Source organism: Castor canadensis, chromosome 2, assembly GCF_047511655.1.
Source record: "Castor canadensis chromosome 2, mCasCan1.hap1v2, whole genome shotgun sequence".
Lineage (NCBI taxonomy): Eukaryota > Metazoa > Chordata > Mammalia > Rodentia > Castoridae > Castor > Castor canadensis.
In genome coordinates, this window is record NC_133387.1 from 81,978,967 (window position 1) to 81,995,752 (window position 16,786).

At 38.7% G+C, this 16,786-nt stretch overlaps 1 protein-coding gene and 1 non-coding gene across 5 annotated transcripts in view; both read right to left on the minus strand.

The window, feature by feature from the left end:
• Rapgef5 (Rap guanine nucleotide exchange factor 5) overlaps nucleotides 1–16,786 on the minus strand; it is a 229,622-nt gene that overhangs the window by 58,286 nt on the left and 154,550 nt on the right. For all 4 annotated transcript variants that reach the window (XM_074065141.1, XM_074065142.1, XM_074065143.1 and 1 more), the window contains 2 exons: nucleotides 13,903–14,021; nucleotides 13,315–13,403 (listed from right to left, as the gene is read on the minus strand). In XM_074065141.1, the coding sequence (XP_073921242.1) occupies nucleotides 13,315–13,403; nucleotides 13,903–14,021 (208 nt within the window). The remainder of the gene's footprint in view (nucleotides 1–13,314; nucleotides 13,404–13,902; nucleotides 14,022–16,786) is intronic.
• Trnaa-agc (transfer RNA alanine (anticodon AGC)) lies at nucleotides 5,278–5,350 on the minus strand. The gene has a single exon. It is a non-coding gene; the product is annotated as a tRNA-Ala (tRNA).

A 16,786-nucleotide genomic window follows, 5' to 3' on the forward strand; every position in this document is an offset into this window, starting at 1 on the left:
TATAGCCATGAGTGCATATATTAAAAAGACTGAAAGATCCCAAATCAATGATCTAATGATACATCTCAAACTCCTAGAAAAACAAGAACAAGCAAATCCCAAAACAAAATAGAAGGAGAGAAATAATAAAAATATGAGCTGAAATCAATGAAATAGAAACCAAAAAAACCATACAAAGAAGTAATGAAACAAAAAGTTGGTTCTTTGAAAAAATAAACAAGATCGATAGATCCCTGGTAAACCAGACTAAAATGAGGAAAGAAAAAACCCATTTAGTAGGATCAGGAATGCAAAAGGGGAGATAACAACAAACACCATGGAGGTCCAGGAAATCATCAGAGACTACTTTGAGAACCTATATTCAAATAAATTTGAAAATCTTAAAGAAATGGACAGATTTCTAGATACATATGATCATCCAAAACTGAACCAAGAGGAAATAATCACCTGAATAGACCTATAACACAAAACGAAATTGAAGCAGCAATCAAGAGTCTCCCAAAAAAGAAAAGTCCAGGACCTGATGGATTCTCTGCTGAATTCTATCAGACCTTTAAAGAACAACTGATACCAACCCTCCTTAAACTGTTCCACAAAATAGAAAGGGAAGGAAAACTGCCTAACACATTTTATGAAGCCAGTATTACACTTATCCCAAAACCAGGCAAAGACACCTCCAAAAAGGAGAACTATAGGCCAATCTCCTTAATGAACATTGATATAAAAATCCTCAACAAAATAATGGCAATTCGAATTCAACAACACATCAAAAAGATTATTCACCACGACCAAGTTGGCTTCATCCCAGGGATGCAGGGGTGGTTCAACATACAAAAATCAATAAATGTAATAAACCACATTAACAGAAGCAAAGACAAAAACCACTTGATCATCTCAATAGATGCAGAAAAAGCCTTTCATAAGATCCAACATCATTTCATGATAAAAGCTCTAAGAAAACTAGGAATAGAAGGAAAGTACCTCAACATTATAAAAGCTATATATGACAAACCTACAGCCAGCATTATACTTAATGGAGAAAAACTGAAACCATTCCCTCTAAAATCAGGAACTAGACAAGGATGCCCACTATCTCCACTCCTATTCAACATAGTACTGGAATTCCTAGCCAGAGCAATTAGGCAAGAAGAAGGAATAAAAGGAATACAAATATGTAAAGAAACTGTCAAAATATCCCTATTTGCAGACGACATGATCCTATACCTTAAAGACCCAAAAAACTCTACTCAGAAGCTTCTAGACATCATCAATAGCTATAGCAAGGTAGCAGGATATAAAATCAACATAGAAAAATCATTAGCATTTCTATACACTAATAATGAACAAACTGAAAAAGAATGTATGAAAACAATTCCATTTACAATAGCCTCAAAAAAAAATCAAGTACCTAGGTGTAAACCTAACAAAAGATGTGAAAGACCTCTACAAGGAAAACTATACACTTCTGAAGAAAGAGATTGAGGAAGACTATACAAAGTGGAGAGATCTCCCATGTTCATGGATTGGTAGAATCAACATAGTAAAAATGTCAATACTCCCAAAAGTAATCTACATGTTTAATGCAATTCCCATCAAAATTCCAATGACATTCATTAAAGAGATTGAAAAATCTACCGTTAAATTTATATGGAAACACAAGAGGCCACGAATAGCCAAGGCAATACTCAGTCAAAAGAACAATGCTGGAGGTATCACAATACTTGACTTCAAACTATATTACAAAGCAATAACAATAAAAACAGCATGGTACTGGCACAAAAACAGACATGAAGACCAGTGGAACAGAATAGAGGACCCAGATATGAAGCCACACAACTATAACCAACTTGTCTTTGACAAAGGCGCTAAAAATATACGATGGAGTAATAGCAGCCTCTTCAACAAAAACTTTTGCGAAAACTGGTTAGCAGTCTGCAAAAAACTGAAACTAGATCTATGTATATCACCCTATACCGATATTAACTCAAAATGGATCAAGGATCTTAATATCAGACCACAAACTCTAAAGTTGAGACAGGAAAGAGTAGGAAATACTCTGGAGTTAGTAGGTATAGGTAAGAACTTTCTCAATGAAACCCCAGCAGCACAGCAACTAAGAGATAGCATAGATAAATGGGACCTCATAAAGCTAAAAAGCTTCTGTTTCATCAAAAGAAATGGTCTCTAAACTGAAGAGAACATCCACAGAGTGGGAGAAAATATTTGCCAGCTACACATCAAAGGACTGATAACCAGAATATATAGGGAACTTAAAAAACTGAATTCTCCCAAAACTAATGAACCCATAAAGAAATGGGCAAGTGAACTAAACAGAACTTTCTCAAAAGAAGAAATTCAAATGGCCAAAAAACACATGAGAAAATGCTCACCATCTCTAGCAATAAAGGAAATGCAAATTAAAACCACGCTAAGATTCCACCTCACCCCTGTTAGAATAGCCATCATTAGCAACACCACCACCAACAGGTGTTGGTGAGGATGCAGGGAAAAAGGAACCCTCTTACACTGCTGGTAGGAATGTCAACTAGTACAACCACTCTGGAAATAAATTTGGAGGCTTCTTAAAAAGCTAAACATTGATCTACCATTTGATCCAGCAATACCACTCTTGGGGATATACCCAAAAGACTGTGACACAGGTTACTCCAGAGGTACCTGCACACCCATGTTTATTGCGGCACTATTCACAATAGCCAAGTTATGGAAACAGCCAAGATGCCCCACTATTGACGAATGGATCAAGAAAATGTGGTATCTATACACAACGGAATTTTATGCAGCCATGAAGAAGAATGAAATGTTATCATTCGCTGGTAAATGGATGGAATTGGAGAACATCATTCTGAGTGAGGTTAGCCTGGCACAAAAGACCAAAAATCGTATGTTCTCCCTCATTTGCGGACATTAGATCAAGGGCAAACACAACAAGAGGGTTGAACTTTGATCACAAGATAAAAGCGAGAGCACACAAGGGAGGTGGTGAGGATAGGTAAGACACTTAAAAAAGTAGCTAGCATTTGTTGCCCTCAACACAGAGAAACTAAAGCAGATACCTTAAAAGCAACTGAGCCCAATAGGAGAAGGGGACCAGGAACTAGAGAAAAGGTTAGATCAAAAAGAATTAACCTAGAAGGTAACACAAACACACAGGAAATTAATGCGAGTCAACTCCCTGTATAGCTATCCTTATCTGAACTAGCAAAAACCCTTGTTCCTTCCTATTATTGCTTATATTCTCTCTTCAACAAAATTAGAGATAAGGGCAAAATAGTTTCTGCTGGGTATTGGGGGGGGGGGAGAGGGAGGGGGCGGAGTGGGTGGTAAGGGAGGGGGTGGGGGCAGGGGGGAGAAATGACCCAAGCCTTGTATGCACATATGAATAATAAAAGAAAAAAGAGAAACAAAGGAGGAATAGCTCAATTATAGGTATAGGAAAGGCAAAAATTCTCCCATACTAAGAATTTCCTTTTAGATATGTGCTTGTTAGGAAACTGTGCTCGTCTAACAGCAATTCTGTGACATTACACCCTTTAAATGAAGCAGTAATTTGATTGAAATATGCCTTGAGAGATTAACATGCAATGATTACAATCAGTGAACTGCCATCAGCTAACATTCCTTCTTCACACTTACAAGACTTTGAAGTACACAGTTAGACACACGCATGTTTGTACATACACACAGACTTTTTTGCTTCAATTTTCTGATACAGCCATTGGGTTGTGTGTTGAAAATAGGTTACAATTTTATCCTATTTTCATTCTTGAGAACTAAGAACTCACGGCAACTCTCAATCTGCCAGAATATTTTGTTAATAAATAATTTATCCTCTAGCCATTTTACAAATTTGGAAATTTATTGAACTACAAAAATAAAACAAAACCAAAGTCCCCCATGGCAGTCAATCAAGTTGGATGTTTGGGTAGGAGGTGAAAAAAAATGTAAATAAAGGAAATAAGATATCAGATGTGAATAAAGGAGAAAGTCCATTTGTTTCTATGTCTTCCACATTGGCTTCGGTTTACAAATGAAAACTAGGTTCAGGAATGAGGTCACTACTGGTACTGACTTTACAGAAACAAGCAGCTACCTGCACATTTTCTTTAGAACTCAAGTGTGAAGGAAACTTTCAGGATTAGCTCACCTTTAGCTTCTAGGCCAGGGCCTTCACTGTACTCCGTAAAGAAGAAAGTTTAGAAACTCTTGTTAAGATGACCAAGTTTTAGCTGGGTGCCAGTGGCTCACGCCGGTAATCCTACCTATTCAGGAGGCAGAGATCAGGAGGATTGCAGTTTGAAGCCAGCCCAGGCAAATAGTTCAGAAGATCCAATCTCAAAAAACCCTTCTCAAAAATAGAGGTTGTGGAGTGGCTCAAGGTAAAGGCCCTGAATTCAAGCCCTGGTATTGCCCAAAAAAAAAAAAAAAAAAGCCCAAGTTTTATAGTCAGGAAACCAAGAATCAGATTTCTAAGGTAATTCTTTCCCCTCACACACTCCATTTTCCATTTCTTACCTCAAATCCGCTTGCAATTAATTTCCTATAGCCCAAATATTTTAGTTCACTCCAATGTGCTCTGGACTTATATTTGAACCACCCTTTACAAAGTCTACTGTAAAATGGTCATCTCTTCATGACAAAAGCCAAATCTGGTAAGTCAACTATAGTTCCTTTTAGTCAAATATTACAGTTTTAATTATTCAATGTTTTATTTTCTACTTTATCAAAAAGTACACATAATCACATACAAACATAGAATAAACAAGGGTGGAAATTGAAAGTCATAAAATTAAAAATTTAATGAAAATGTTCACTTGACATAATTCTGTACAAATATTGGGTAATCACTGCATTTAGTAGTAGCAACTTTTACTACTGAAAATTTTACTCACTGGAAAACTAACACTTTTTATAACCTTTCATGATGAAATCATTTGTAATGTTAAAATTCAGATTGTTTGCTAGGCACCAGTGGCTCACACCTGTAATCCTAGCTACTCAGGATGATCAAAGTTCAAAGCCAGACTGGACAAATAGTTTGTGAGACCCTATCTCAAAAATACCCAACATAAAAAAGGGCTGGTAGAGTGACTCAAGTGGTAGAGCAGCTTGCCTAGCAAGTGTGAGGCCCTGAGTTCAACCCCAATACCACCCAAAATAGATAAATAAAATTCTGATCATAAACTATAAACATAAAAAGATGCAGGTTTTAAAAAATGTATTCCAATGACCCATTCTCGTTCTATTTATTATTATTTTTGGTGGTACTGGGGTCTGAACCCAGGGCCTCATGCTTGCTAGGCAGGTGCTCTACCACTTGAGCCACTCCACCAGCCCTCTCATTATAAATAGACATTGTTTTCCTGAAAGGTATGCTTTATGATTATTTATTACATCCTTAGCCATTAAACATCTTCCTTTGCCCATTGGTGATGCTGTAATGAAAACTTCCACATTTCCATCATTAGTGACAGCATGTTAACAATCTTATGTTTCAGCTCAGTCTCACTTCATTTCACCTTGCTTCATTACCAGCAAGGGTATTAATTAACCTACAATCTACTGCCAGTGTAAAAGCACCAGTTCCCTTGTTATCATACATAATGTCGCATGTTCAAAGGTAGTATGAACAGATTAATCCAGAAGATGAGCACCTTAAGTGAATATACCTCAGCCACTTTTGGGTGATCTGATACAATTCATCTGGAGTTAGGAACTCTCTGTGTTTTCCTCTTTTTAATATTATGAAGCAGTCAGCTGGCCTGATGGCCATCCTGCTCACAGCTGGAAGACAGGATGCAGGGCTTTGTGCTGGAGATTAGATGGCTCTTAAGTGAGCAGTGAAGCACCCGACTTAGAGGTGAATGACAGATTTTTATTACAATTATGCCTTTCGTCCAGGAGTCCAGTCTCTAACAATGATTTTTTGAATAAAGCTAGGAGTTTATCTAAGTTCATTTCTAAATTCAAATGTGTGCTCAATCACGGAAGCAATTTAATTAACTTCTACCTCAGCATCTAAGTCCATTAAATGAGTCCATTAAATTATTCACACAAGGATTCATCTAATGGGACAAAGTTTGGATAAATGAATTGCTCTCTAGAACAATCTCTGAACCCTGGATCTCAGATTTAGAAAGAGCCTCAAAGGTCAGGTGGGCCTCTGCTTTTATAAATAAGGCAACTGAGAAGAAAATTTCTACTCGATTCTAATTATCTCATCACTTTGTTAACATGAATTTACAAAGTCTCCCAATGCTTCAATTATGATTAGCAAATACATTCTCCATTATAACTAATCAGGACAGAAGCTAAAGGGACCACCAAAAAAAAAAAAAAAATCAAAACAAAAGCATAAACACAGAGCACAGCAAAAACACATTCTACTGTGAGCCCTGTATTCCCTTCTCTTGGATTCCTGTTTGGGGATTTTTACCACCACTTCAATGGCTGTTTCAAGTCCATTTTCTGTGGAAAAACAAGCCCTCACTGAATGAATAGTGGTGCTCTTCGTTCGCATTTGAGGCACACCCAGAGCAGCTGGAGTTTGTGCTAAGGAATTTAGGCTTTAGCTGATTTTTGTTAGCATGTATACAAACAAAATTAACCTAATATTTAAAAATGACAGTTTCATAAAGTTGAAAAAAAACCCAAGTGGTATTCTAGTCCAGCTATTGTCATGGGGAAGTTATTTTCACAGTTTAAGATGGTCACAGGCTGAGATCCTTACCAAACATTTCCATGGACGCAAACTCCATGACTTGAACAGCAGATATTTACTATCTGGGGGTAACCACACATACTTTAAGTTTCTTTTATGTTATTTTTTTCTGATCTGAACTTTATTTCATGTTAATTCTTAAAATTCTTAAAATATCTTCCAGGTTACTTATTTCTGAAATTGTGTGGATAGTTTCCTAAACTAAGGCGTAAAATGATATTGGTTACTTAGCACCTACCCCTTAATATGCAATATTTTCTATTTGTTTTGTTTATTGTCTGATTCCCTCCACTGGAAGATATGCCTGTGAGGATAAGGAATTTGTCTATTTTGCTTTCAGTTATATCCCTAGCATTTAAAACAGTACCTACATAGTGATAAGTCAAAGACAATTATATAGAAAGAGGGGAGATGTGGCTCAAGGGGTAGGGCACCTGCCTAGTAAGCATGAAGCCCTGAGTTCAAATCCCAGTAACTGCCAAAAAAAATAATCAAAACAAAAGCCATGTAGAAAGAAGGAAGGAATTAATTTTTTCTGAGGCACTTATTCAGGTACATATACAAGCTGCATAATTAAAAATGCAGCTTGTGTATATATTTATTTACAGAAGTAGTATTTCCCCAGGGGAAAATGGCAGCTTTTCTGCTGCAGTAGACTATTTCTGAATTTCCTGAAATGACTTGGCAATAAAACTGCAAATGGATTTTACTAGTAGCTGATAAATCAAAGCTGTCCTTTAGAAATGAAATAGCATAATTTCTCAGAGGAATTTTTAAAGTTTCCCATCAGACAGGTTATATGCAAGCACACTTAAATCCCTACCACATATGGCCAAATGAGCCTCGGATCCTAAGCCCAGTACCCCATCATCATTCTAACCACTCCATGAGACTGCAGAAATGCTGCAGCAATATACAGTAATATCAAGTTAGAACTAATTTCCTAAGTCCCGTGCAATGCTAAGGATGGTGCGTTCAGCCTACCACAAGATTCTTCAGGTCACCTACCAGTATTCTAGAATCCTATGGTTCTCTGACATATTTAAAAGAAAGAGAATATATAGCCTTTTGAACCAAAGAGTTTTAGTGATGAAAGACACGTCAGAAATCATCTCAGACATAACATGCTCGAGTTCTCAGGCTGCTCACTAATGAAGCCCAGATCTGGAACTTTAAAAGCTCATTTTAATACTGGTTCTATTCTGGTTATATGTATCTTCTCCTTCCTTAAAACATTATTTCCAAACAGAAGTAAGCATTTTTGGCTGTGAGACCTGGGACCACCCAGAGATTTTGCAATGCAACAGAATTCTTGTAAACATCCAAATGGGTTTTGTTCACTGTATTATCACCTTTGTATTCCAAGAGTTGAGAATTTAAATGGCAGTGTATCCAATACCTCTGTCCTGTTCCCTCTGTTCATGTTCTTTCCTCAAAACCACCCTAATGGAAGGATTAGCAGTGCAGTTTGAGAATTTTGAAATTCCCAGCCTACTGATGCTGCACAGCAGAGACAAGTTGGGCATGAGACTGAACACTGATGCCCAAAATAGACAGGAAAGGGAGACTGTGCTCCTAACTCTTACAGGTAAGTATCTCTGTGTGTGTATGAGAACCCTAGAAAAAGTCTTTTTAAAAATGGAGGTGAGACAGACACCATGTTCTATCTTAGGTGGTTTCAAACCTGGCTACATCACTTGGGGAGATGTTAAAGCCAGTAAGGCTTAGTCCCCACTAAGGTCAACTGAATCAGAATCTGTGGACACTGTCATTTGTCTAAAAGTCATCTCATTGTGCACTCCCCACCCTGCCCACTACAATGTGCAGCAATAAAATACACCAGTCAATTCTTTATATAATGTTACATATAAAAGATATTGAGGGTATAGCTCAGAGCACTTGTCTAGCAAGTGCAAGGCCCTTGGTTCCATCCCACCATTATCTCCCCCAATCAAAATAATCAAATAAAAAGGTAATAAATAAATATATTTCCATTTGCATACCAACTGTGTAAAAATTATGGAAAGACTTACCACTGTCTAAAAATTTCTCTACCTACACTGGAAAAATTTTAGTACTGCACCAGGGACTACTGTGACAGAGTCATTATGGTCTGATGATCTGAGTGAGGAGATTGCATAAATCCTAAAAGGCAAGGTGAGCAAGGAAGGAGTTTACCTAAATTGTGTTCTATCTTTCCATCATCAGAGGAAAATTATTCTTAGTTTTCCTTTATAAAAATCACATTCAAGGCTTGGTGCTTTCAGGGTAAAGATAAAGTGTTAATAGAAAATGAAGTGTCTTTCCTAGCTTAATCATGGTTCTGTCCATGCGATGATCAACAAAACTACTAAGGTGAGCACCAGAGGCTTTGGGGCCCCACCCATCAAGTGAGTCCCCTCTACTGCAGATCAAGCCCTATCATGGAGGTCAGCCTCCACAGAACAGGAGGGAACACACGTCCCCAGTCACATGTTTAACCTACAAGGCACCACTAACACAGAGACACCATGAATGATCAAGGCAGGCTGTACAGACACTGCAACACTAAGGCACATTTATAGGATGCACAGAATGATAACCTCATGAAATTAAAAAAAGAAAAAAGAAATCATACTATAAAGAAATCAGGGCAGGTCTAATGAGAACTAGCTGGTAGGCTTTACCTATTCCTATTAGCTGTTCGCTCTGCTTACTTGTTTTTCCTGGAAACCTGCCTGTCATCATCTTTTCTTCAAAAAGATGAGTAAGGAATTAGGGAAGGAAAAAAAAGGAAATAGAAAATAACAAATTTCCTCTTGTGTCTTCCTTAAGGTAGAGCCTTCATAATACAGATTCCAAAAAAAAGAATCAATATCGAAGTTTTTCCTCTATGTAATCCATCAGATACAGCTCCCCTCTGTTTTAAAACAGAAATCATTATTTTCTACAGAAAAGCACCTCTATCCCAGGAGGGAAATGGTTAGTAGGAGCAATGACCCTGTGGACCACAGCAGTGCAGGGCTGGCTGGGCTCTCACTTGCTCCTCCATCCTTCCAATTCTTCTGCTCACAACTCCTAGGTCTTTTCCTTCTTGCCTTCCTTGCAATTCCCAGGCTGGGAATGCCCAGTGATGTCTGCCCTATTTCTGAGAAGATGAAGGATAAAGCTGTAGAAACTGCTTGATTTTTCTCTAACATTTCAGAATGTTTCAACTCTGCACCTGAACTTTGAAAGAAAAGGAAATCTTTGAAAACAGCTTCAATCACTTTCCACAATCACAAATAAAAATCCAATTTCTAGACTCCATTTCTTTCTGTTTTAAAGAATTAATAACTATGGAACAAAGGAAAAATGTTTTTAAAATATTTCAATGAATTTCATTGTTGCTTGCTATTTGAGAGTTATTTTTGCTAATGTAGCACACAGAAGAGAGAAAATTATCATACATCGATGAAAAGCTTGCTGCAGAGGAAGATCCAAATGCTTGGTTGTTTCCTGCCAGCATTTTCCATTCTTCTTTTATTTAAGAGTTTTAAAAATTCCCTCACTCACCCTTTCATCCATCATTCATCCATACCACTCCTTCTGCCTGGGTACTACAGGGAAGAAAGGTATGCATGAGAGAATTACTAAAGTAAGTATGGAAGGTGTACGTGGATGAAATCATTTAGAATTAGTTGGTTGCTTTTAAGCATCTGTAAAATTATTTTTTGCTTTTAAAACTCAGCTTGATAGAACACTGCATGAATTGTTGAATTGTTTCTATTCTCTTCTTGATTCAAGTACCAACAGAAATAAAGGCTTTCTCTCAAAAAGCCCTGGCTTTTCCATTTCCTACTGCATTCAATTCAGTAAACTTTTTCCACTTGCATGTTAATGCCAGTGAGTAATCATGTCAACTTGTCTTTTGTGAGCACAGAGGGCTCCTCTGTTGGGGCTTGCACCTACACTTTCACAACTAAGTGACTTTTGGGGAAAAGTCTTCCCTAGTCTTTGGAGGAGGGAGGTGTGTGTATAGGAATATAGGAATGTAAGAATCCAGAACAGGCTCATCCCAGCTTCTAGGACTATTTATTTCTTCCCATGTACCCTTTCCTCCTCACGACCACCAGGGCCATGTGGAGGGGCTACCATATGGCAATACTCTGTCCCATATGGCTCTATCTCACTAAAAGGGGCGCTCAAGAACATAAAAATGCTGTACACTTTTATTGCAGCCCCTTCTCCTTTTCCTCCATCTGTCTTCCATATGGTTTATGCAACTCTATTAGGATCCTGTACACACAGGCCTCTATAATGAGGGCTACCAACCCAACCAAGATAAAGAACTAGAACTTACCCATCAGTGACAGGGGGCCTCAAGAACTTCAAATATCCAATTTATTTAGTATTCAAACTAGAACACTTAATAACAACCTTTCTTTAATTTGGATACATTTAGATTTATATTTTTAAATTTTTATATCAACAAAAACCACATAATTGCTTTTCTGTTTCAAGTTCAAAAATCCACACAGGACTTCCACACAGGTGTCCCTACTATGGGAATATCGATTAGTGTGTCCAAAACTCACTTTTTAATTTTTATAAATTTTCTTTTGATAGGAGGAAAAGTTGTTACTACATTTTCCTTCAAATGGCTCTCCAAAACTCTGAAGTTTCACAGGTGTCCTTCCCTTAAATTCTAAGATAAGCAAGAATTAGGTGCAGCTTTCTCTACCTGGCACCTCCTGGCCCACCTGGGTTGTTGGGATTACAAGGGTCAAGCCACTGAGTCCTGATCTTCTTAATTTGTATGTATGTGATAAGAGTGACATATTTGACCCCAGTGGTGGTATAATTGAGAAGAAAGCAGGAATAAAGTTATGGGACACAGTGGACATCCCCATTCCTAATGGGAGGCAACTCCTGGCATTAGTAACAGTATTTAATAAGAGTGATTTGTCATTTCCAGCATTCAATAGTGAGTCTGTTGGTGAGCACCTGAGCCATTTTTCTCAAAAGTAAAGGGAACAGGTTAGAGGCAAAGCTTAGTTGAAGAGCATCTGTCTAGCTTGCAGGAGATCCTGGGTTTGATCCCAAGCACCACAAAGGGGAGGAGGGAAGAAAATGCAAAATGATCAAAATTAGAAAGAAGGAATAAAAGAAACAGTCAGGAATTTAGAAAGCATTCAACCCCTCTGAAGCTTTACCACATTTAAAGTGTCTTTTTCTTCCTATGGCAGACAGCATGCCCATATTGTACTCCAAACCACCTGTATAAAGTAGTCTGAGAAATTATGCCAATTCCATGATCATCACATCTGATGAAGCAGAGCATTGGAACAGTGCTCAAGAGCACATAATATTCATCTACAGACACACAACCAAGCAAATGCCATGAGCATGCTTTCAGCTTATTTTTTGTGGATAAATGACAATCACTGATCACCTGCCCCCAATTATATGCAAAATATTCACTTGAATTTTGAAGCCAAACAATAATGTTATTGTGGAATACATGATTGGGTCACATAACTACTTTTTTTTTTCACCCAGCCAAATATTTCACACATGATTATTTTTCTTATTACACTTTTTAGTGCAATATAGATCCAGACATCATTCATGTTCAGACAAAACTACCAGGATCAGAGGAAACTCCTGATCCTACTAATATTATTTCCTAATTCCTCTGCATGGGAAAACCGAACTAGTTACTCTGCACCAGCACAAACTACAGTTGCCTTTTCTTGATGCAATCAGTATACTGCAAACTGTGGGTGTCACAGGTGCCTTGGTGGCAACAAAAAAGTACAACAAGTTGCAAAATTTAGGCTACCACCAGAGGCCTATTCATTGAAATAGTACTCCAGGTTGGAACAAATCACAAACTCTGGTTAAGAGAAGCAAGTACTCTTCCTTCTGTGATAAAGACATTATGGGTAAGTTGTTCTGTAAATGGAATAGTAGTGTTTCCCAAAGTGCATGGATGAAAAAGCTAATTGCTATTTTGCTCTCAGCTTGAATAAAAAGGACAAGAAGTCTGATCAATAAGATTTCTGTGAATCACAGCTTCGGGTCTGGAAAGCTGTATCATAGTCTGCACCCCAGGACTTGCTGTGAGCAGGCAGTTTGTAAACCACTTGGAAAAGGCAGAAGTTGCTGCTAAGCATGTAGCTTCTGAGTACTTGCAGTAATCGTTGACATTTTGGCAGGGAGGTTACTCCCCACTAGCTCAGTACTTCCTATATGCCAGGTGAATGCCTGCTGGTCCTTTCCCCTTGTATTTCTTTCCACTGCACATAGGCTATGGAACGCTGGCCTCTTGCCAACTACCTTTAGGTGAGATTTGGTTAAAATTACCAAAGAAATACATACATCTGCCTTCATATTGCCTTCTTTGTACAGCTACTTCCAAGGCAGCTGCTTGGAGACTGTGTGTCCATTTACTGGATTTAAACAAACAGCATAAGGCAAAGCGGGGAGGTACACAAAGCATATGCTATTTCTGCCCACCCTGGTTTCAATCAACAGTGGGAGCCTCGCCCGAGGATACTGACAAGGACATCAGCAGCTGTGAGTCTGGAAGCAAGAGACACCCCATGCCTTACCTGTTTCTTTGTCCTGGACTTCTTCTAGGTGCAAGTCATTCAAAAGGTGCTCCAAGATCTTCTCCGGGGTCCCAGACACCACCACGTATCTGTCAGAGAGCAGAGAATCCACTGAGTCATCCTCTGTGGAAGACTGTGAGCGGCTGCTCCATTCATCATCCTCATCCTCCTCATCGATGTATTTGAAATAAGGCACATCGAAGGTAGGCAAGGGCAGCTCTCGGTCTGAGAGCACCACAGAATCTTTCCTCTCTAGATGCGGGTCAAAGACCCTCAGCCTGGAGCTGCCCATTGTGAAGGGTTACTAACAAAGGCATCCCCTAAATGCTAAAAGATCTTGCCATCCCTGTCCTTTCACTGGGAACTGAGTCCCTCTGGCTGCTAAGAGCTCTGCAGTCAGCTAGAATGCTGGGGAGGCGGAGAGAAAAACAAGGGAGGGAGGGAGGCGGGGAGGATAGGGCAAGCGGGGAGAGCTAGTGAGAGAGAGAGAGAGAGAGAGAGAGAGAGTGAGATGGAGCGAGAGAAGGAAAGCGGCTGGGAAGGAAAGCAGAGTGCACGTGCCTCAGTGGCTGCAGGGGAAACTCTCACCTCCAATCGCTCTCCGCACTCCCCGCTGTGGGGGCTGGGCCACAGCTCTGCACTTTCTTCAGCACCAGGACATTCCGGTCTTGCTCTTTAACCTGAACCATCGGCACTTCATCATCTTGCTTTAATTGTGGATGGGAGTGATGGATGAGAGAGGGAAGAGTAGAGAAAATTAAAAAGGAGCTAACTTAAGCTGCATTTTCTAGGCTTGCTTCTAGGTACCATTATTTCTTTACAGATTCAGAATAAATTAGGGGTACAGCCAAAGAGACTCCCTCTAATAGTGCAGCATCCAGACTCAAGTTCTATGGAAACACAAAGCATTAAGAGACATAAGTACTTTAAAGGAAATGGAGGAAGTGATTAAGGGAGAATTGGGGTTCACAGAGTTTATTTTTAAAACTACTTGAACAATCTGAACTAGAAAATATAAAGTTTAAGATTTTAAAAAGCACAACATATTAATTTCATGTGTATGATCTTCTCTTTTTACCTGGCTAATGTTTCTCTCTCTCTCTCTCTCTCTCTCACACTCACACACACACACACACACACACACACACGCACACACACACGCACACGCACACGCACACACAGGCTTACTTTAAAAGATGGGCAAAAAAATAACCACTAGATTATTCAAGACATTGTTTTTTTCCTGACTTGTGACGATGGCCTTCAAATTTATCATGTACTTGTTTTTCCAGAATACAAGCAAAAATGGATCTCCAGTTAGAATCTCATCTAGGCTGAAATTCAGAAGTCACGGACCACTGCACTGACTTTCTTCACTTCAGTCCCTTTTTAAAAAGGAGAGAAGGCTGAACCATCATTCATTTCTGCATACGCAGCTTCCACAGCCCAGAGCCAGTGTGGTCCGCTGACATGGCTCAGTCGTGGAGGACACTCCCTGCTGAGCCAGCAGTGTGGACCCAACTCTGAGCCAGGAATACTTGCAGGGCTTTAGTGTGAAACTCTCCTGATATGGAACACGCAGGAAGTTTTAGGTAGTTCAGAAAAACCCTAACATACATGTAAGAAAACCTAACTTCTAGGGCTAGAGGTATAGCTCAAGTGATAGACTGCTGACCTATCAGGTGTGAGACCCTGATTTCAAATTCAAACCCCAGCACTGCAGAGAGAGAGAGAGAGAGAGAGAGAGAGAGAGAGAGAAGAAGCAGCAGAAGAAAATCTAACATCAAGACAACTTCTATTGTCTTGAGCAAAAAAATTAAAGCAAGAAAAGTAGTTAACAAGTTGGTTTCACCTTCAGGATAATGTTACCTCTTTAAAAAGGAAAATATATGCTAAGGTTTCTAACGTGTTTGTGCTATTGACAGAAAATCCTACCTATAATTAGGTACAAACAGTAAAGGAGAAGGGTACTCTGCCTCCATAAATGGATTAGAAAGTACCATATCTCTATCCCTTAGTAATTGCTTCTACATACCCATCAGGGATGTCAATGTATTTTATTCACCTTTCTAAGAACAGAAAACCAGTAATCTTGCCATAATTGCCAACCAAATAGTGATAAGATTGTGATTTCAATTCTCGGTGTCATCTGATTTCTAAAAATACAGTCATTTGAGTCCTCCCAGAAAACAAAGAACATTGGTCATTTTAAATACTGATGTAATTTTATGATCATTCTTTTTTAATCTTTTAGTGGCAAGTAATTTTATTATGTACAACTGATGTATTACATTTCAGCAAGGTCAGAGGCACAGTTTCTGTGGCAATTAATGCTGGATATTCATTGTTCAACTCCCTGAGGAGGCCAGTGTGACTCCTGTAACATGAATACCAATGTGTAATTGCTATCTTTCATTTCTCCAAGGCAGTTCTTTTGTTATCCATGTGGCTGAAGTGAAATAAAGTGGCTGGAGAGAGGAGCATATATTGACCCAAAAAAGGACTGAGGGCTGGGATAGTAAGATACATAGGAACAAATAATTATATTACTTGAAAAAAAAGACCCAAAAGGACAAAAATCTCTCCCTAGTTTCATCTAACTGTAAGCCAGTACTTGTTTTATATGAGCCGCTGTCATACTGAAGTATGTTTTACATCCTACGTGCAAGTGATATATGGCATTATTAACTTCCACAGGCTTTGCACATGCATATGGATGGGCAGCGTTTCTCTAATATCTGTGTAACTCATATGTATTGCATGGCTGTGCACAAAGCAGCCATATTCTACTGGGCAGGGGAATAGCTGAATCAGATTGATGTACTATCAATAGCATCTTAAGTCATTGTAATAGGTTCCATTTTGAAAACCTGTTAAAAATAAAGAAGAGAAAAAAAGCAGAAAAATCAATAACTAAAGAGCAATGTAAGATACCAAAAAATTACCATGAAAATATAATAATCCTATGCATTATATTCAGCACTGAAGAAGGAAAGTTATATTAATGCTTCCTGACCCATGCACACTTCACTAATTTCTCTTCTGGAAAAAAGAACAGAAGTACCATAGTTGAGGTGTGGGTATGAAATTTTATTTCAGTGCTTGCTTGGTTAAGAATAAAAGTATTCAGAGAACTAATGATATGTTCAAGGACAAATAGTTCAAAAGAGGCAAATAAGAGTTAAAACAGCTGATAGTCATTTATGCAGCAAATAGTGAAGATGAGTGAGAGTCCCCTGCTCTTAACTGTTGTAGGCTCCATAAACACCTAAGTAGAGTCTGATGAGCATCCAAAGATGTTGGTAAATGCAAGGGACAAGGCAAAAGTAGAACCCACAGGACATGGTCATCAAATACGACTACGGTGGCTGAGAGAGTGAGAATACCATTCATGGGGCTAAATGTGCAGAGGAAGGGCTATGGTGAGAGGGATGAACTTCACGTCTAACAGTTAATGTTTTATTACTGACAG